The sequence below is a fragment of the Globicephala melas genome, chromosome 6 (genome assembly GCF_963455315.2).
Source record: "Globicephala melas chromosome 6, mGloMel1.2, whole genome shotgun sequence".
Classification (NCBI taxonomy): Eukaryota; Metazoa; Chordata; class Mammalia; order Artiodactyla; family Delphinidae; genus Globicephala; species Globicephala melas.
The window spans coordinates 44,364,204-44,386,714 of record NC_083319.1 but is presented as its reverse complement, the minus strand read 5'-3'; the positions used below and the strand labels follow the sequence as shown (position 1 = coordinate 44,386,714).

At 41.1% G+C, this 22,511-nt stretch overlaps 1 protein-coding gene across 3 annotated transcripts in view; it reads left to right on the top strand.

The window, feature by feature from the left end:
- PCSK5 (proprotein convertase subtilisin/kexin type 5) overlaps nucleotides 1-22,511 on the top strand; it is a 313,374-nt gene that overhangs the window by 18,597 nt on the left and 272,266 nt on the right. For 2 of the 3 annotated variants that reach the window (XM_060300834.1, XM_030876984.2), the window contains exon 2: nucleotides 18,357-18,461. In XM_060300834.1, the coding sequence (XP_060156817.1) occupies nucleotides 18,357-18,461 (105 nt within the window). Of the gene's footprint in view, nucleotides 1-18,356; nucleotides 18,462-22,511 lie in introns of those variants that run through there. The other variant, XM_060300835.1, reaches the window with a different exon arrangement.

The following is a 22,511-nucleotide window of genomic DNA, read 5'->3' as shown; positions in this document are numbered from 1 at the left end:
CTTATAGATGTAGTTTCATACCCCAACCATATTGAACTACAATGTCTGTTTACTTTCATCTCATTTCTCATTACTACATTTCACTAGTTATAGTAAGTACACTAGGCATGAATATACATTGTGCATTCTGAAACTCTGGTGGACAGCATAGTTCTATTTTTGTATTACACATAAACATTTAAATAAACACACTACATACTTAAGCATTTCTTTATTTTACAATCCACCAGGCAGCTCAGAATATAGAAATGGGCTGGGGTCTTTCTCAACCTTTGAGAGGTCTTTCTGAAACCCTATGTAACTCCTTAGGAAAGTGCTTTTTTTCCCCTTTGAATCCAGTCTGTACGTATGTAGGTCTTATTTGAAGGTCTTATTTGTTCTTGAATGGCTTTTTGTTTTCTAGTCAGAGTAGGAAATAAAGAAAAATGAAAGGCGGTGCAAAATATTATCTGTAACTTGTGTCACAAATTCGCTGCATCATCATGTACCTGGAATGACTTGTCTATGCATCATTAACTTGTAACAGATTTAACCTAATTATTAACTCAACCAGATGGATTTACTCAAGTGTTATCATAAAGGGCTTTGTGATGGGAGAGTATGATCAAGTTCCATAAAATTTATTGCTTAAATCTTGCTGGATCCAGCATTCCATTAAGGCACTGCCTTGTACATTATCACATCAGATTTGGTTATTCCTTATTGTTGGAAAGAAAGGGTGTGTATGTGTGTGTTTTAATTAATGGTGATTTGTTTGTTTTGAAAGACAAATGCCACTTCCAACAATCTATGGCTTTGGAGGAGTCCTGTAATATTGTCTCCTAAAATGTAAATGCCCCCGATAGGTAGTGAGACCTGTTGGGTTTCAGGTTTGCTAGCAATTGTACCACCTAGCCCCTCATTATAAAGGTGAAGAATCTGAGGCCTCAGAAGAAGAGGTATGACTAGAGCAATGAACTGGGCATTTAGCGGACCTGAGTTCTAGTACCTTCAAGCTCTGATTTTAAAGGTGACGCCTGAGAATTGTCTTACTAATAATATAGAGAAGCTTTTCTAGTCATCTTGATCGTTTATAGGAAGAACATATATTTCTTTAGTAAGTATTGCTAATAATTTTTGTATTTATCAGGGTCTGTGTCTCTTTAGGAGATATATGAATGGGGAAAATTTGTCAAAGGTGTTTGCATATTTAGGTATGTGGTGTATGAAAAAAAAAAATCTCGATTTTGGAGGCAATATTTTTTTCCCTACTTCTGTGAAAATCTCACTTTTATACCCTTTTCATTAAACTACCTTGAAAAGAAATGTTAGATGTTTTTTCCTGGTTTTGGTACATCAAAAGGTCATTTTTATTGTGGTGGCTGTTCAGTAAGGAGGTAAATGATTGATCTAATGACTAAAGCGTGAATACCTTGGTTGGTCTCTTGAACCAGAGAGCTCTTTCCTGGGGAAGGTCACAAGGTTCGTTTTGGGAAAGGTGGGTGTAGTGGTCACTTTTGCAAATAGGAATATGACCGTATTATAATGGGGGTGCCTTTAGCCATGACTGTAACCTAAACTCAGCTTTCCTTGGCGGGTTTATTAAACTGTGTGATGAGGGGTCGGAAGTTAGGCAGTAACTAAAGTAACAGTATAGAGACATTTCAGAATATCTACTGCAGTCACTGTAAGAATTCAAATTAATATGATACATGTGAAATGGGACTTGTGCCTGCCCAAACCATTCTCCACCCTGGGTCTTTATCACTTTAGTTTATTTGGGCTTTAAATCTATTTCACAATTTAGCTACAGAATGTCGCCATATTTGAGCTAAGAGGGAGGAAAACTTGTGAAGGCTTTTTTTCTACTAAATTGCCTGCCTCTATTTGAGCGATACAAATGTAGCAGTCAGGCAATATCCAGTGTTTGGAGTATCAGAATAATTCATGGATTAATTTTTAGTCCCGTGGACACCTCAGGTAGAAGATTAATATATATTAAATTCACTTACTTTTTCTTCATTTATCCAGATATGAGATATTTGTCCAGATAAGTATATGTCTTCAGTTACTGCAAAATACTGTAAACGTTGCAATGATTCTTTTGGTAAAACACTGTATTTGGTTTATCTTTTATGTCAACAGTAAGTACTTAGGAATGATAGAAGAGAAATACTTATAACTCAGTCTACCTCCTGAGTACATTTTCTTAAACATCACTTCTAACTTTCTATTTTATGGATACAAACATTTACTTGGTAGGCATAATGGTTATTTAAACTCTCTTTTTGGGTTATTTGACATATATTTAAGATCAAGCAAGCTGCTGAGATAAAGGTCAATGGATTTTTATGTTAAGAAAAAAAAATTAAAAACTTCAGACAAGCTCAGGAATTGTTGAGATAAAGGTATTAATCCTACAGTTAATCGTGTTGGAGTTGAAACTTTACTAAGAGTTGAAAATATCACTCTAAGCACAAATTATGATTTTTTTAAGTCTATTTAGGATTTGTATCAAATAGTGAAACTAGCACTGAGCTTAGTGTCAGAAAAATCTTGTTTCTATTACTAGCTCATAGTATAAAGTTGGGTAAATTGCTGAATTTAGCTGGGCTTCAGTTTTATTATTTGGAAAATTAAGGTAATAATTCTTCACTTATTTCACAGTGTTCATTCATTCATTTATTTATTCATTGTATAAATGCTTATTGGGTAGCCGCTCTGTGCCAGGCACTGTGGTGGGTGCAGCCAATATACCAATATTTTAAAACTTAGAAAATAAACAGCTTGATCAGATGGAGAGGAACTGGAGAAGGTCAGAGAAGATTTTTTCTGAGGAAGTGATATTTGAGTTAAGATCTAAAAGAGGAGAAGGAATTAGGCAATGGGAGATTGGAGAAAAAGGAATGCCAAGACAAATGGGACAGCAAGTGAAAAGGTCCTGAGGCTAGAAAGGAGGCCAATGGGGTTGGATTGAGTGAAGGGGAGAAGTGTTAGAAGATGACAATAGAAAGGTAAATAGGAGCCAGATCTGGTAGCCCTTCTTGGGCCAAATTAACCCTATTTTATTTTATTATAAAAATAACAGGAAGTAAATGGCCAGTTTTACAAAGGGGTATAACATTATCTTAATTACTCATAAAAAACAGTGTAAGAGGGCTTCCCTGGTGGCGCAGTAGTTGAGAGACCGCCTGCCGATGCAGGGGACGTGGGTTCGTGCCCTGGTCCGGGAAGATCCCACATGCCGCGGAGCAGCTGCGCCCGTGAGCCATGGCCGCTGAGCCTGCACGTCCGGAGCCTGTGCTCCGCAACGGGAGAGGCCACAACAGTGAGAGGCCCGCATACCACAAAAAAACCCAAAAAACAAAGAACAGAACAGTGTAAGGGAAAGCACTGTAAAGGTGGAAATTAATATTGCTGTTACCTAGGATAAAACAAGACAAAAACATGCGGCCTGATGAGTTACTGATCCTGTTTACAAAATTGTAAAATTCTGAAAGTGGGCAATGGTGCTAAAACATGCAGATCATCCAAAACACTGGCATTAGTTTTACACGTGTTTGGGGCCAAGTGTACGCATGGAGGTGAGGGGCAACAGATCTACCTTGGTGGTGTTTTGCTTAAACTGATGTTCAGATGTTGTTGCCTGTGAGTATTCATCCACAGAAGAACTGAATGTCAGCTGGGAACTGGCGTCAGATTAAATATCTGCCCCTAGATGATTGAAAGATTAGATAGTCCATTTGTGCAGAATTACGAATTTATAGCCCTTGGATAGCATGGACAGATAGTATCAATAAAGCAGGACTCCAAGAGGAGACATTGATAATGTAATGCAAATAAAGCCTTGTTTTATAAATTGAGCGTATGTGCTGGTATAATTATGATGATATTTGGGGCTACTTTATTCATCTTCCCTGTGCTTGATGAACTCTCATTCGGATGGATGAAAATAGCATTTTTCTACTAAGACATCTGTTGAAATACCAAAACATTTTACTTGAAAAGAGGAAGGAAAACATATTCTGATCTTTACGGCTTGAGGTATTTATTGAAAATCTAGAAATCATTATTCATCCTTTACCTGAAAAGAAAAAGCTATGAAGATATAGTCCACATAAAGTAGAATATGGCAGGACCCAGTGGTTATTGGGAGACGACTTTTGATTTTTAATAGTTACAATTATTAGTATGTATATCACCTGTGAAATTTTAGTTCTGAAACTTTACTCACTTGGTTATGGAATGAACTGATCTATCACAGATAACTACACCTCTCTTAGTACTGTGAACATTATAAATGTTTTTAATTATCTCCTAGAATTGAGTTTGCATAAAATTCTACTTGAAATCCAATTTCATTTTAAATATAGATTGGGCTCAGAGCGTTTTAAAAGGGTAAAGCCTGTAATTAAAACCCTTTTTTACTATGTAGATTGTATGGGCGTATGGCGGGGTAGGTTTGTACTTCATCTTGACTGCATGGGTCTAGATGGACAGCAACGTGCTTGTGTCCTTTTTTGGATGTTTTTTTCATCAGCCATTCATGATGGCCACTTCCTCATCTCTTGAACTTAGAGTTTGCTGAGCAGGGAAATGACTGGATTCTGATTCACGCTGGGGTGGAACACATGAATGTGCATTTCTGCTAAGCTCCTGATGATGCCACTACTGCTGGTCTGATGCCTCTAATCCTGGTGCCACACTTCAAGAACTACCAATTTATATAGATTTTTGCTTACTTTCAAGGCAGTTATATTAGGTGTAGAGTTAACAGCACTTAGGAGACTGAGCCATGTATGCTTTCTCATCTTTGTTTCAAAATTACCAGCCATATTTTCAGAGTTTACGGTAGCTTCAAATGACTCCATCATTTAGCATAATCAGTCATATTTTGTTGTGGCTAAGGTGGTCACGTTCCTGGAAAGCAGGTCTGTACTAAAATATGTTGCAAGACTTCATTCCTTTGATAAAAGGAAAGATTTACATATTGTGAACGGTTCTCAGTCTTGCTGTTTGCACTGTGTCATTCCAAATGTTGAAGTGGTTGCGATGGATTTAGGGAAGCTCCATCAAATAAAGCCAATTTGATAATATATTTAATCCAAACAGCTTTTTAAACTTCTTGCTTTTCCATTTGCATCACCTTTCCAACTAACTCACTTTGATGACCGGGCTTTCCCCTATGGACCTTTTTTGGGGATCAGGTTTATTTGAGGTATCATTTGCATACAGTAACATTCCCTGTATATTCCTATAGGCTTTGATGAATGCATATAGTCATGTAAACACCTCCATAATAAAGATACAGAGCAATTCTGTCACCTCAGAAAAACTCCCTAGTGCTCCCTTGTAATCAGCCTCTTGCTTCACCCCCAATTCGTGGCAACTCCTAATGTATCTTCTGGCCTACTTGCCTCTTCCAGAATGTCATCTTAGTGGAATATGCATTTATATATAACATTTTGAACCTGGTCTCTTTCCCTTGTTACAGTGCATTTGAGATTCATCCCTAATTAATCAATCAGTAATGTGTTCCTTTTAATTGACGAGTGGTATTCCATTGTATGGATTCCCCGGGTTGTTTATTCATTCACCAGTTGTAGGCCAGTGGGTTGTTTCCAGTTTTTGGTGATTATGACTAAAGCCACTATAAACATTCACGTACAAGTTTTTGGATGAACACAAGTTCTCATTTTTCTTGGAGAAAATATTTAGGAGTGGGATTTCTGGGTCATATAGTAAATGAATGTTTAATTTCGTAAGACACTGCCAGACTGTTACCCAACAACACTGTATGACCTTCGATTTACCTGCATCCTCACCATCACTTGGTGTTGCTGTTTTTTTTTTTCTTTTATTTGATCTATTCTACTAGTTGTGTATCTGTGACATCTTTAATACCGATGACCAATAGCTCCCTACAGTGGCAGCGCCTCAGGAGCTATAAAAGTAGGACCCAACTTCACATCTGCCTAGATGGAGAAATTCACGCCTGGCTCGATACCTCACCCACCTATCATCTGCCATTGTGCTACAGATGCTGTTGCTTATCCCCTGCTCTGGACCCTGTTTTTAAGTTCACTACCCTGCAAGTGTTAACCCTGCCAGTCCCCGGGAAGGACCAAGATAGGGACAAAGGAGCAAGGCATCTCTGAACAGCCATTAGAAAAGACACGGAGCTTCTCCATCTAATAAGTTTTTTAACTGAGGGTGACAAGGCCATCAACTGTCTTGAGCACACATAGTTTCTATCACATGTTCTTTTTTTTTTTTTAACATCCTTATTGGAGTGTAATTGCTTTACAATGGTGTGTTAGTTTCTGCTTTATAACAAAGTGAATCAGATATACATATATCCCCATATCTCCTCCCTCTTGCATCTCCCTCCCACGCTCCCTATCCCACCCCTTTAGGTGGTCACAAAGCACCGAGCTTATCTCCCAGGCTATGCGGCTGCTTCCCACTAGCTATCTATTTTACATTTGGTAGCTATCACATGTTCTTAATGCTCACAGCTTCTACTTTCGGAATCTTTCTTTTTAAGAATAAAACGTGTGGGCTTTCCTGGTGGCGCAGTGGTTGAGAGTCCGCCTGCCGATGCGGGGGACACGGGTTCGTGCCCCGGTGCGAGAGGATCCCACATGCCGCGGAGCGGCTGGGCCCGTGAGCCATGGCCGCTGAGCCTGCGCGTCCGGAGCCAGTGCTCCGCAACGGGAGAGGCCACAACAGTGAGGCCCGCGTACCGCAAGAAAAAAAAAAAAAAAGAAAGAATAAAACGTGTCATTTAAAATTCTGTAGAGCTCAGACTAGCCTCTGTTTACCAGTATGATAAAATATTGGAAATTACTAATCTGGTTATACTAAATACATATTTCTAAAAACTTTTTTGGGGGGGAGAGATGGCTTTTGAAATAATTAAGGGGATGAATAAAAGAACAAAACATACCAGTTACAATAGTGCTGAGATCACATTAGTTAGATATTTTCTCATTTACACGTACTTTAATTAATTAGATAGGAATAATTGAATGGAGATTGCAGAATTCAGAGTAAATTGTTCTGTTTCTGCAGAATGAGATGGATGGATTAGAATAGTGGTTGTTCACCTGTAGAATCACTTAGAATGCTTTTTAAAAGAAAATACTCATGCCCTGGCTTTTAACTCAGATCCTTATGTCAGAATCTCTGGGGTGGACATGGGGGGAAACGAACACTTAGTATTTTTTTTAGCCTCCATGTTATTCTGATGTTTAGCAAGGGTTGAGAATCATTGAATCTAAAGAGAAAATTTACTGTTCCTGGGGTAATTCTAGAAATGTTGCCACCTATCAAAATAGGTACTGTTTTGTGTTTGTTTCCATGTAGTACGTGGAAATGCTTTCAAGTTGCAACAGTGATCAGTAATGAAAGGAGTAATACAGATCTAAATATAGGCTGCGTGTGCTCATTCTCGCTCAGCCTTTCTTAGACTCTGACTTCGTGTGTGTGTGTGTGTGTGTGTGTGTGTGTGTGTGTGTGATGTGTGTCTTATAAGCAGGTGGAATAGTTTAAATATTAAACAATAATTTCTTTTCATTTCTCCAGAAATTACTTACAGATGAGTTTTAAAAGCTCTTGGAAAGAATAACTGACTATAAATAGCAGTAATAAATGTTTTTATCTGAGGAATACAGTACACGGATTATATTACATTAAGGATATAATTATTCATTTTGGATGAAAATGGATCAAAGAAAATAAAAGCCTAATGCCGTTTACAGTTCATTCTTAAATAACTGTTCCAAACATGTTATACGTTGAATGTTAAACCCCATCCTTATCTATAATGGACTAATATGAAAATTATTTCAGTTCTCTTGGGAGAAATATTCTGATTCAATAGGGAAAATGTAAATTTCAAACTTGCAGTTGACAGAGCGGGGTTGTCAGAGTCAAGTCAGAATGTTATCTGCATCTTAGCGGGGTCTTTGTCTTGTTCACTCCGTCTCCAGTGTCTCTGGATCAGTGCTTGACATAGAGTATGCTCTCAGTAAATAAGTGAATGTCTTGGCAGGCTGTAAATGTATAGAGTAGGATATAGAGAATGACATTCAATATTCAACAGAAATGTAAATTTCTATCATTTACATTTAAGAAATGAAACTGTAGACTGGAGGAGAACCAAATTAAAAAGGCCGTCTGAGGATTTTTCAGTTGGCCAAGTTCATTCAGCTAAAAATATTTCAGTTCTAAGCTACTTCTAATAGAAATGCATTGCCCAGGGAGGTCATGGGATCATGACTCCATCCTGGCTCCACCATACCTAGAGTTGAGCGGTGTTATGTTCTGGGTTCCAAGTTTTCTGAGAAGGCATTATGGATGTTGGCACGTCCAGGGGAAGCAACCTTGCGAAGGCTTGTCACATGAGAAAAAAATGGAAAAACTCGGATGTTCAGCTAAGAACAGGGAAGACCCAGTAGGGACGTGTTGGCTGTCTGGCATGCAGAAGAGGGATGACCCTATTGGGTTGGCCTCACAAGCTAGAACCAGGAAGGAGGAGTAGATTTAGACTAATTATCTGGAAGAACTTCCTAACAAATGCACTGTCTCAGAAAATGCAGTGCTCTATGTTTAAAGGTTGAAGAATGGATTCCTGCATTCAGTGAGGAAAGGCAGATCAAAATCCTGTTAAGGTCTTTTCCAACTCTGACATTCTCTGATTTGCTTCAAGGGAAACTTCCTGTCCTGTGTGAATAGCGGGGTAGACTGTAGGTTTCTCACTTGAACTTGGGAAAATCTGGTGCTCGCTCTGTTTTTTCTGTCTTACATTTTCTTGGTGAAATTGCTGTGTCCGTTTCTTGCTTGCTTGGGATTTGTAGACAGGATGTTTTTGATCACCCGCTTTTAAGATGAACTATTGGGACCTAGATTCTGCTACACTCTGCTGATCAGGTAGCTTTAGAGTAAAATAACGAGGCCTCATCTCGGTGAGGGCAAAGGAGTGGGATGGGGTGGGGATATTTGAGTGTGCATACTGAATTAAATGTGGTGATAGAAAACCCTTTGAATAAATTTTAAATAAAACACAAAGTGCTATGACTAGAAAAAGCTTAGATTTTTGAAATCAGACTCAGACATTTCCTCACTTGGGCATGTTACTTAGCCTCTCCCAGGTTTGGACCATTTCCTTCTCCATAAAATTAGAATAATTCTCCTTCCTTTGCAGGGTTGTTGGAGAGATTGGAGATAATGTAGGAAAGCAGTAAGTGGTACCTGTTGTTATTAGTAGTATTAATTATACGTTGGCTTTGAATAAACAAGCTGCTTACCGGTTCTCTTTTGCTGGGCCAGTTGCTTTATCTTGCTTTTCAGTTTGTTTTGAGGATTAAGAAGAGAATGCTAACGAAGTGCTGAGCAGAGTACTGGGCTGATACTAATCACTATTATTATACTGGTATAGCTACTTAGAAATTGATAACTGAATACCCAGAGAGTCCTGAAGATTATGAAGAATAAACAGGCTCCAAATACAAATAGTCTAGTTTCGTTTCCTTTGCTTCTCATGGATGTCTACTGAGATACCAGTTCTACCTAGTATTAGTTTCCTCTTGCTGCCGTATGTAACAAATGATCACACACTTAATGGCTTAAAACAACAGAAAATTAGGGCTCCCCTGGTGGCGCAGTGGTTGAGAGTCTGCCTGCCGATGCAGGGGACATGGGTTCGTGCCCCGGTCCGGGAAGATCCCACATGCCGCGGAGCGGCCGGGCCCGTGAGCCATGGCCGCTGAGCCTGCGCTTTCGGAGCCTGTGCTCCGCAACGGGAGAGGCCACAACAGTGAGAGGTCTGCGTACCGCATTAGAAAAAAACAAAACAAAAAAACACAAAATTATTATCTTTCAGTTCTGGGGCCAGAAGTCCTAACCTAAAATGAAGGTGTCATCAGAGTTGCGTTCCTTCCAGAAATCCTAGAGGAGCCTCATCTCCTTGCCTTTTCCAGCTTCTAGAAGCCACCAGAATTCCTTGGCTTGTGACCCCTTCCTCCATCTTCAGAGCCAGCAACATAGCATCTTCAAATCTCTCTCTCTTTTCCTTCTTTTTCTTTCTCCCTCTCCCCATCTCTGATCTCTGTTTCCTTCTCTCTCTGTGCTTCTGCCATCACATCTCTCTGACTTTGCTCTTATAAGGACTCTTGTGATCTCATTGGGCCCACCCGGATAATCCAGGATAATCTCTCCATCTCAAAACCCTTAATTTAATCACAGCTGCAAAGTCCGTTTTGCCATATAGGGTGACATAGTTACAGGCTCCGAGGATCAGGATATGAACATTTTTAGGGGGCCGTTATTCAGCTGTCACATTCCTGCATATCTGAGAAAGTTGCTCTAAAATCACAGAGATTATACATCTTTCCTTGAGCATCCTGAGGAAAAATAAAATGATTATAGTTCTTTTGCTCTGAATTCATGTATTCTAATGTCATTCTCTAAAGAGCTGAGTGATTGACTTGAAACTAAAGTCTAAGGAAGACATTTTTCATGTCATTTGTGGTGTTTCATGGAGTAACATCCAAGATGCTTGGTGCCAGGTGTTGTACTTGTTAAGCGTAGAATGCCCCTTGAACTTCAAGGTGAAGGTGTGCCTTAAAGATAATTCCTTTTTTTAAAAATTTTTTTAATTTTTATTTATTTTTGGCTGTGTTGGGTCTTTGTTGCTGCGTGCGGGCTTTCTCTAGTTGCGGCAAGTGGGGCTACTCTTCGTTGAGGTGCACGGGCTTCTCACTGCGGTGGCTTCTCTTGTTGCGGAGCACAGGCTCTAGGCGCGCGGGCTTCAGTAGTTGTGGCTCGCGGGCTCTAGAGCAGAGGCTCAGTAGTTGTGGCGCACGGGCTTAGTTGCTCCGCGGCATGTGGGATCTTCCCGGACCAGAGCTTGAACCTATGTCTCCTGCGTTGGCAGGCGGATTCTTATCCACTGCGCCACCAGGGAAGCCCTTAAAGATAATTTCTCACCTAAAGGAGACACTAATGTAAGTTCCTTGGGGTCAACGGTAGAACAGGAAACTGAGAGCAAGTTCCTTGCCCCCCACAGAGGACAGGAATGGGCTCTCTCTCACTCTCAAAGATGCTTGTCAACACTTTCTCTTTTGGATCTGCTCAAAGTAGATAGAAATATCCCTAGAAAACATCCCCTCTGTGTACAACTCTTAGGAGCACAGTCTTCTGGGTAATTGTTTTAAATTCATCCTTAGAAACCTTTTATTTTAAACATCTTTTAGAGTAGTTGAGAACATATGCTCTGGAGTTAGACTGCCCAGAATCAACCTGAGCTTGGCCCTTTGCTGTGTGGCCCTAGGCAAGTTCGTAAACTTTGTGAGCTTCTGCTTCCGTGCATATAAAATGGAAATCGTGATACCTACTTCATATGGCCTTGAGGACACAGTGCAATGATGCTGGGCACTTAGTTTGTACTTCATAAATATTAGCAATTCATCAGATTTCTGCAGTGAGTTGCCTTCTAATTTAATATTTAATAAGTTCAACAGCCTTGTTATAAATATCACGTTTGTTCAGTGATTCCAATAGATCATTGACCATGATGAAATAAGAGAGGGAAATACAAAGGCAGACTTTGGTGATTAGGTGGTTGTTGGTAGTAAATTCTTAATTTTCAGATATGTTTACATGTAATAATGTCATTCATTCATTCAACATTTATTAAGTATGAAGTGTATGTTATATGTTAATGTTGTATCACAGAAAGGGTTATAAAGAGATTTGCAAGAAGCCTTCCCTAAGGTTTAGAGACATGCTCACTGCTGCTTTGATTTCCTGAAGATCAGGGACCATTCATTCATTCATTCATTCATTCATTCTAACGTTTATTGGGTATGCCTGGCACTGTTAATAGGAGCTAAGTCTAATTCAGCAGTGAATAAAACAAAAATTCCTGACCTATGGAGCTAACATTCTAGTAGGGGAAGACCAGCAATAAATGGGACAAATAAAGAGAATATATAATATGTTAAGTGGTGATAAATGTGAAGGGGAAAAATAAATCAGGGAAGGGGCAGTGGGGTGTGCTGGAGACAGCAGTTTCAAATTGGGTGGTCAACTGGGTGGAAATCTTCCCTGAGAAGAGAGCATTTGAGCAAACACCTGAAAGCAGAGAGGATGTGAGTTATGGAGATTTCTAGAAGGGCATTCTGGGCAGAGGAAAAGCAGGCGCAAAGGCCCTGAAGTTGGAGTATTCTTGGTGACTTTGGGGAAAGCAATCATGGCCACCTTCTCTTTGATTCTCCTTTGAATGTTATAGAGTCTGAAATACAGAAGGCAAGTAATTACAATGGTTTTAATATTCTCAGGGAAGTACAAATGAGGCATCACAGTCAAATTTTAATGAAGGGAAATCAGTATATCCAGGCGGTGCTTCTGTAGCTTTCTGTCTGAATGGAATTTAGCAAGCAGGAGTTTCAAACTTTAACTCCTGGATGTTGGAGACTGATCGGCAAGAACAATTGTCTTGGTTCCTCCCCACCTCACCTGAGAGGGTGGGAGGAGATCTGAGCTGAAGAGCCCCAGGTCACCGGGTTCTCACGTTTCCCAATCTCTGAATCATTCTACAGATGGGAAAGAGAACCAGAGATCAGTAGAGGAGATATAACTTTTGAACTCGCCATTATTGTGGTATATCCCCATCGCAGCCATTTTTGTGTAAGATTGGATGAGTGTTGACAAATGTACGTACCCGGGGTTGTGCTGATAAATACGAAACAAGTGACTGATCAGGGAAAAAAGAAGCCCTAATTTGTAGCCTTTGCCAGTTTTTCCTGATGTGTTAAAAACTTCCATCGTTGATGTCAAGTCAGCAATGTGATGTCCCTGCAGAGGGTGTTGGGAGAAGATGCAGTTGGATCTGGCAAGCCTGCAATGAGCTGGTTCCAACATGCCGGAGCACTAACCACTGATGGAATTACCACCACAGTGCTGTCATGATAGAGTAACTGTCCTAGAACTTCTTACCAATGGAATCATACAGTGTATCCTCTTTGTGTCAGCATGCTGTTTTGACCTTCATCCACGTAGCTGCATGCATCAGAGTTTTGTTCCTTTTCATTGCTGGGTGTTCCATTCTGTAAATATACCACAATTGATTTATCCATTCACTTGTTGATAGACATTTGCATTATTTCCAGTTTGGGGCTATTATTAAGAAAGCTGCTATAAGCATTTATGTTTGAGTTTTGTTTGGAAACAGGTTTTCATTTCTCTTGGGTAAATACTGTAAATGAAATGGCTGGGTCATGAGGAGGAGATATGTTTCATAAGAAATTACCAAATGATTTTTCAAAGATGTGGAACCATTTTCTACTCCCGCTAGCAATGTATGAGAGTTCCGATGCTCCATAATCTCATTAAAAATGGGTATTGTCTACCTTTTAAATTTTAGCCATTTTGGTATGTGTATAGTGCCATTATGATTTTATTTGCATTTGAGCATCTTTTTACATGCTTATTGGCCATTTGTATATCTTTTGTGAAATGTCTGTTCAAACTTTTGCCCATTAAAAAAATTTTATCTGTAGACTGATAGTAAATAACTTTTCGAAAAGGAGTACAGAATTTGGGGAAATCTGTAAGTTGGACAGGGCAGGAGGGAAAACAAGGCAAACAAGCAGCCTGAGAGAGCTGACAGGTTCATCGAGGTGGCCACAGTGCTTTCATTCAATGAGTTAGATAAAGCATGTAGACTAGTTCCTGGCACAGAATAAATGTTGATCTTATTATTAACTTTAAAATTATATTATTAAATATTACTATTTATTTTAACAGCAAAGGGAAGCCACTCAAGGATTTGAAGCTGGCGTATGAACTATGACAGTCAAATGTACATTTATAACCTTATGCTGGCTACTGTATAGAAAGACTTGAGAGAGGAGATTGGTATGAATGGCTGCGAGAAGCCAAGAAGCCAGTGTAGTCATCTAACAGGATGTTAGAGCAGACACAGTGGGTCATCCGTAGCCTGTGGCTCAGTGGTGCCTGTAGCCCATGACTCAAAAGGTGCATACCTTCGAGGATCTCTAAGTTGTGCAAGATTGAATATATATAAAGCTACTTTTTCAGAAATTCTCATCTGTCCAGTTTGGAATATTCAGGGGAGCCAACTACTGAATCCACTGCTTGGTCTGCTTTGGAAGGCATTCAGTATTGACTATTAAATAGCTTGGAGTATCAATCAGGAGGGCCAAGTTTTCAGAAAAGGCCCCCACAGCCACCCCACAGCATGGGCCTCCACCAGAGCTGCTGCTTCTGCCTCAGTGAGGAAGCTGAGGAAGGAGGAAGCTACCCTATGATGCCCCTGTAGTTCTTCTAAAATCTCTTACCAACTGACTGACAAAACAGGATGTGCAAATGAATGCCCAGAAAGCTAGCAACCAGGTACTAAGACCTTTAGCCACAGCCACCACTAAACACGAAAATGCCTCCAAGAGCATGCCTCACGATGCCACAGTCTGCCTTTGATAGAACCTTATCACATTCAGAACCCTGGCTGCATAGAATTTAGCTCTGCAGTATAGGAAGGCTCACTAGAAGGATGTCGGAATGTGTCTTGTGAGCCCGTTGACGGGATGCACCATGAAACTTAACTAAATTCACCCCGATGCTAGGCATTCGACAAAGATTTACATTACCACCTCACAATACCAGCTGTGTACATTCGGGCACTACCAGAGCCTCAATAGCCTCCTTTATCAAGTTGGAGGTAATAATATTTGTCTTCAGAAGCTCTTGGGGAGGTGAAGTTAAATATAATACCATGCGGAAGAGCAGCAAGATGCTTGGCACGTGGCAGGCATTCTGTAATTGAGGCATCAGCCAATCAGTGAACACCATTCCATAACCCTATAGAGGAAACAGAATCCCTGAAAGATGGAGATTAAATAGAGTGTACTGCTAAAGAGATTTAATGGCCCCAATAGAAGTGGCCCTTGTATCAGTCCCATGGAATTGGGGGAGCATATTTGCCCCTGGAAAAGTAGGTGGGATTTGTGTGTGTGCTATTTCACGTGTTCATTTGTATTATTTTTTCATTTTTGGTTAGTTTCATTTAAAACAATAATGCAGCCACATAAATCATGAAAAGAAAATCCCTCTTTTCCAGTTTGTCAAGTTTCCTTCTTGAAATATCCTGTGCATATAAGCACACGTCATCTAGAGTCTTCCTTTTTTCTCCTACAAAAATTGGGTCATATTATATGCCTCTTTTTTTTTTTTTTTTTTTGCGGTACGCGGGCCTCTCACTGCTGTGGTGTCTCCCGTTGCGGAGCAACAGGCTCTGGACGCGCAGGCTCAGTGGCCATGGCTCACGGGCCCAGCCGCTCCACGGCATGTGGGATCTTCCCGGACCAGGGCACGAACCAGTGTCCCCTGTATCGGCAGGCGGACTCCCAACCACTGCGCCACCAGGGAAGCCCCTATATATGCCTCTTTTGCACCTGTATTTCTTTCTTTCTTTATCCACTACCTTGGAGACAATGCATTTCAGTTCATATAGAACCAGTCACCTACTGATGGCAGCTAGTTGTTTGCATTCTCTTGCTTTTACAAAATTTGCTCTAACTAACATCCATTCTTTTACGTAAATGACTCTACCTATAGAATCAATTTTAAGAAGTGGAAAGGCTAGGTCGAAGGTTAAGTACTGTGTATAATTTTATTGATATTGCCAAATGGCTCTCCACACACTTGTACCATGGTACGCTCTTTACTGATCCTGTACGAACTGCATTTGTGCCAACATCCTTGCCAACAGTGTATCATCAGCCCTTTTGATTTTTGGCCAGTGAAATAAGGGAAGTGAAATAAGGGAGGTGATACCAGGGCAGATTAAGAGGAATCCTGCCAAGAGACAGAGGTGAGGGATTAATTAGAGGATAGGAGGTGAGGGAAGGTAGGATTTGAATATAAACTTAGAAGGGAAACTCATAACCTTCTGCTACTCACTATGTGCCGGACAGTGACTTGACTAGGCAGTGTACCTGCTATTACATTCAATCCTTATAACCACACTAACCCATAAACACTATTATCCCCCATTAGACTCTGACGCCCAGTCTCTGTCCACTGTACCTCCTGTGTCCTTATTTCACAGTTGAGGAAACCAAGGCCCAAAGAGGTTAAGTGATGTATCCAAAATCCCAGAGCAAGTTAAGTCAGGACAAGGGTTCCGCTTTCTAGCTCCATGTACACTGCATTAGGCCAGCATTCTGGTGTGTACCATTGAAGCCACAAAGGATCTGAATATTTCTTCAGGGTGTATTTCATCCACAGTTTGAGTTTAATAGTTGAGTTGAATTCAGTCATTTCCTATAGTCGAAGAGCTTCCATAATAGTTGAGTGGACATGATCTTAAACATACTGGCGCTTTTCACGTTGATAAAAAGTTCTTCCTCAGAGATTCTCTGTTCCTTTCCACAAAAACTACTGTATTTACTCGAGCATTCTTTTTTTTTTTTTTTTTGCTGTACGCGGGCCTCTCACTGTTGTAGCCTCTCCCGTTGCGGAGCACAGGCTCCGGACGCGCAGGTTCAGCGGCCATGGCTCAGGGGCCCAGCCGCTCTGCGGCATATGGGATCTTCCCAGACTGGGGCACGAACCCGCATCCCCTGCATCGGCAGGCGGACTCTCAACCACTGCGCCACCAGGGAAGCCCCCAAGGAGCATTCTTGACAGAAACTATGTGAGATGAAAGCTCTAAGCTTCTTGGGATTTTAAGATTTCTGATAGAGGATTATGCAGCCCCTCCTGAATTCTACCCCTACTCCTCTGAAATTTTAAAGTTGGCCTGTAAAACCCTCCTTGAAACACCCGTGGAGACTGGGACTGGCACCTGTGGCCTCTTCCTCATTGTTTTCTACTGCTTCAGAGTCCAGAATCATTGAGATTAGAGGTTTCAGCTAGGATTGCCTCATTTCCTACTTGTTTTCAGAGTCCAGGATCTCTTCTGTGTACATCTGGGCAGTTCCACTTGAATCAGAAATGGGAGACTTCAGACATTCAAATTTAATGAAGATAAGAAACATTCAATTAGAGCATGAAGTCCCAGTGAGGAGATGACTCTTAACTGGCACAGAAATTTGGTTGATCATCCTTATTGGAAGGGCGGGACGATGATTGAGAATGTGATGAAAAGATGGGAATGAAAAGTAAACCTTTTATCTGAAAAAATTAAGCTGGGGCAATGACTTTTTTTTCTTAAATCAATTAAGAAGGCCTAACTTTTGAATTGTCCTAATTGGAAAACATCTTGATGATGGTCATTCTTTTAGGGTAGAGCAATGGTGCGCTAAATGTATTTGCCCAAGGCGAGTAAAGTGTCAGTGGTAAAGAATGGAATTTGACAGCTGTAGTGATCTGAGAAATGAACTGACTTGAAGTCCAATTTTATAGATAATGAAACTGAGACATAGTAAGTATATGCGATTTAGCTAAGAAGACACTTCTGGTGACCGTCGGCCAAAACTAGAGCCAAGCTCTCCTGCCTTAGCTCATTGTAATGTTTAATTTCCATTATGTGATCCACATTTTACAGTCTGCTGAAAGAATGATTGTTTGGAATTGTGTTAGTTTGTTTTCTTAGAATGGACAGGGATTTATTTTTACAGCTATCCTAAACAGACCTGTTTTTAACTAAAGAAAGGGGTACATAAATGAGAAAACTAATTCGTTAAAGAAATGGTTAAGATAAAGTCGATTGAACTATTGTCACACAGGAAGCTTAGCTGATAGGTGGGACGTGTGATCTTTGTTTTGTTTTAGAAATTGCCATTCATTCCACTTTTAGTTTTGCAACACATGAATAAGAGCTATGTATTTATACTGTCTACTGAAGTCAGGAAACAAACTAAGTACTGTTTTCTTTGCGAATGATCAATTGCTTAGGCCTTGTTTCAAATCAACGATATAAATAATCTAACAAGGTCTTTCATTGTACATTTCTCGGAGCAAACAAAATACGATGTGTTTTTATAACCAGATAGCTATTTGATATTTGTTTCTCTTTCATACATTTGGATACAGATTGATATAGAATTACTTAAAATGCTGCATATAAATTAAACATTAAAAGGGAGATATGGAGAGCCCAAGCTGCCCCATTATAATCTTTAGTTCCATGGTCACCGCCTCAAGGACACTCCATTTCATATCACATGTCCTTCTTTTGAAAAGTGATCACCAAGCTTCAAGTAACATTTAAGCATGGCCAGCAACTGCATAATTTATGGACCTTTTCTTTTTTTTGCTTTTGTGTTCTTATTTTAATGAAAAACCAGGAAAACAGAAGACTTTTCATACGTTAACTCTCTTATATTCTTTCCCTCCTGCCTTTGCAGATCGGGGCCCTGAAGGATTACTACCACTTCTATCACAGCAGGACGATTAAAAGGTCAGTTCTCTCAAGCAGAGGAACACACAGTTTCATTTCAATGGAACCAAAGGTAAGAAGAACCAGTTGGGTGGGGACCAAGAGGCAGAGCTTCTGCATTTTTCATTGGTAACATCACACTAGGAACTGGTGACCAGCACGAAAGCTTACATTTCAAGAGCTGTCATACTATCCTTTGGTCCAATATCTTTGCTTCCTCTTGAGACCAAAAATAGGCAGTGGCTTGATTTTTTTATTGAAGTGCCCTTATCATCCCAGTTGTAGAACAGCCCAGGGGTATCAGAAGTAGGAGTTGTCATGGAGAAATGAGAAGGAGTGTATGTGGGGACAGATGGGGATGGATTCAGAAGTATTGAGGTCTTAAGAAGACCATACTATCTGCCTATTTGCATACAGATCTGAGGTTCTATCTGAGCTCTGTAGAGGAGTCTCTTCCAGAACGCTTAGGTCAGGCCTTAGGTCACCACGAATCCTTGTAGTTTCAACGGGCATTAATAGAGCCATGCCACTGGTGGCCCAGGGCCTAGACCATGGCCTAGACCATGTCTGAGACAGGAGGGATTCTGAGCACAGAAGGGACAGAAGCTGGCTGTGCTCCTCTTGGAAGCTCAACAGGGATCTTTCTTACACATTGTCTTGACCCCAATCCTTTTGGGTTGTACAGAAAGCATACTTCTAGGAGAACCTAGCAGGAGACATGTCATGTCTAGATCCTCCCAATCCAGTTTGGAGAGGCAGGACAGCTTTGAAATGGGAGATAGGAAGCTGGAGGGTGTTAGGGACAAACAGGCTAATAACTGGCAACTAAAACTCTGAGGATGAGATAACCCTCTGTCCTTATTAAGTTGGAGGAAGGGATTGACTCTGACAGAGAACTGCTTGGCCTCCCAGATGTGACGAGTAAAGAGGGAGAGAGGACAGCAGTACCAGCCTGCCCTGGTTCCTCTGTGGATTCACTGTTTGTTATTTACTGATCAGGAAGCGTTGTCTTTTCCTCATTATGGTTTGGGTTTATCATAGGAGCTCATTTTCAAATAAATTGGTCAACAAGTCTATACCAGTGAGCATGGCAATGTCACCTAGAGATTCCTCAAAAATGATATTCCTTATTAAAGCAAAAAGGTCCCTGTTTGAATTAATATGTAAATCAGGTTGGCGCTTTGGAGTCCTGTCCTCGGTTATGTGCCACAGTTCTTGTTTAATTTTTGTCTGGAATATTATCACACAGCGTTCATGATTGTGAAATTGTATCTTGGTGGTTAGAAAAAGCACGCTTGTTGTAGGGCCCAATTTTCTGTGGATTATAGGAACATCCCCGATACTTAACACTCTGGCAGCCTGTGGCTTATATGTATATTTTCCCTTTATCTCTATTCAGAATTAAATGTTACTGGAAAAGCAATCTGTTAGGATGTTCTTGAATTAGCGAAGTTTTCGAAGCAAAGTCACGTTTTTCATCTGTTAACGTTTTCCAAGCTTTCTTGAACTTTGGTAATTTAAATGATTTTAATTTCAGACCTCATGTGCATAGTCCACGTGATTTTTTTTTTTTTTTTTTTTTTTGCGGTACGCGGGCCTCTCACTCTTGTGGCCTCTCCCGCTGCGGAGCACAGGCTCCGGACGTGCAGGCTCAGCGGCCATGGCTCACGGGCCCAGCCGCTCGGCGGCATGTGGGGTCCTCCCGGACCGGGGCACGAACCCGTGTCCCCTGCATTGGCAGGCGAACTCTCAACCACTGTGCCACCAGGGAAGCCCAGTCCACATGAATTTGAAAAACCGAGTACTAAATGGTTTGGGAGGTAAGAACAGAATTGAATACAGAGCTATTTCAAGCCTTAACGTTCTTTTGGGGAAGCTTGGCCTTCCATTCTTCTTATCTCAGTGCATCAAATAGCTCACGCAGGACCCAATGGAGACCTCAGATGCTGGGACACGTAGTGCCTGGCATGTATGTCCTCCTCCACACCGCCCAGAGGAACAGAGCCAGTTCAGGCCAGCCCCAGGGTACGTGCTCAGTTCCTCTTCCTCCTCCATATAAACAATACCCTAGGATAGGACTGTACCTTGCTTCTCACTCCTCATTCTGATGCCACCTGCCCCTCATTGCCGCCCAGCTGTTTATACAGAAGGGCCACTGTTCACCAACTTTGCAGATTGGGGATTGCCTGCAGTTTCTTTCAGACATTTCTTAAAGTCCGATCATTCCTTCCATTGGCCATTGCTTGAGCGTCTAATATATGCCAGGCCCTGTGTTAGGCTCTGGGGATTTGGGGGTAGGGTGTTGCCCTCAGGGAGCTCTCTGCAGCCTCCCACAGTAGCTTTCAGGGAAACACAAGACGTTACAGTGCTTCTCAGTGTTGGGGACGGAAGAGCAAAGGAGATGGGGGTCTACTACATTCCTCCTCCTTCTCCAGCTCCCTCCGCGAAAAGCTCAGGCCGCCACTTAGGTTAAGTTTCCTTTTTAATTAAAACAACAACAACTACAAATGTTATTTACAGAGAAGTTGCAAAAACGTTATGAGGAATTCCTGTATTCACTTCCCAGATTCCCTAAATGTTAACGTTTACATTTTACATCTCGTCAAACTTACTTGGTCATTTTCTCTCTCTTCTCTCTACACGTGCACGCACAAGCACACATAGCTATGTATATACGTTTCTTTTTGAAAATTTGGGTGCAAATTGCAGACATGATGCCCCTTTAACTCTAAATACTTCACTGTGTATTTACCAAAACAAAGGATTTTCTGTCATATAACTGGGAGTACAATGGTTAACATTTTGGTAAAATCTGGGTATTAACATTGATTCAATATTATAATCTAATCTACAGATTTTATTCAGATATTGCCAGTTGTCTCTTTTCTGGGCCAGGATCACATCAGTTGTCATATTTCCCAAATCCCCTTGGTATACTCTGTCATACTTTCATTTTCTCCCCTCCCCTCCCCTCCCCTCCCCTCCCCTCCCCTTCCCCTCCCCTCCCCTCCCCTCCCCTTCCCCTCCCCTCCCCTACCCCTCCCCTCCCCTTCCCCTCCCCTTCCCCTTCCCCTTCCCCTTCTCCTTCCCTTTCCCCTTACCCCTTCCCCTTTCCTTTCCTTTTCTTTCATGATCTAGAATTTTTTTTCAGAGTACTGGCCACTTATTTTGTAGATCTCTCAAGTTGTGTTTGTCTGTTTCTTCATGATTAGCTGCAGGTTTGGCAGGAACACCAGAGAAGTGCTATGTCCTTCCCAGTGTATCAGATCGGGAGGCGCATGACATTGACGTGTTTCATTGCTGATGATTTTAACTTTGGTCACTTGATGAAACCTGGTGTCTGCCAGGTTTCTTTATTTTAAAATACGATTTTCCCCCACCTAATTAATAGGCGTTTTGTGGGGAAATACTTTGAGATTATGTAAATTTCTACAGGCTGGCTTTTTATTTTCCACTCCCAGCAGATCTCATGGGGAGTATAAAGTACCCGCACAACTTGCTTTCTTAGGCAGGACTCCTTTTCTTTAGTCTTGGGTGTGTGTGTGTGTGTGTGTGTGTGTGTGGTGGGTGATTTGTGTGCCAGAGTGGAGGCACATTTGTGATTAGGGGGACGGGACCATGTGGAATGGCTTGGTGGGAAACATTGGTGAAGTGTGAAGTTATTTTTGTTCCTCATCTTCTCCAGAAAGGGAAAACACACATGGGTGAATTGCAGGGAATACACACACTCAACAGATCCTGGCATTTACTTGCTGGAGTAAATTGCATGGCTGCTTCTTCCCCCTGCTATTGTTTTTACTTAGAGGGTTCTAAAGGAGGAGATGCAAAAGTAGCAACATTGTAAGAACAACCCTCCTGGTGCTAAGAAAATGCTGTGGTCAGTTGGGGCACATGAGCCCGGAGAACAAGAATAGACTGGATTCCCATATGTTAACGGTATGTTATGATTAGCTTTTAAATGACAGGGATCCGCAGACTTCTAAGACGGCATCACTGCACGATAATAACACAGTTTGGCAAAAAGTGTTGGTACAATATTACAGCGTTAGAAGGGTGAGTCTAACAGTGTTCTTGACTCACCAGCTTCTGTCCAAGAGACCTAGGTTACATCTGAGAGACAGCA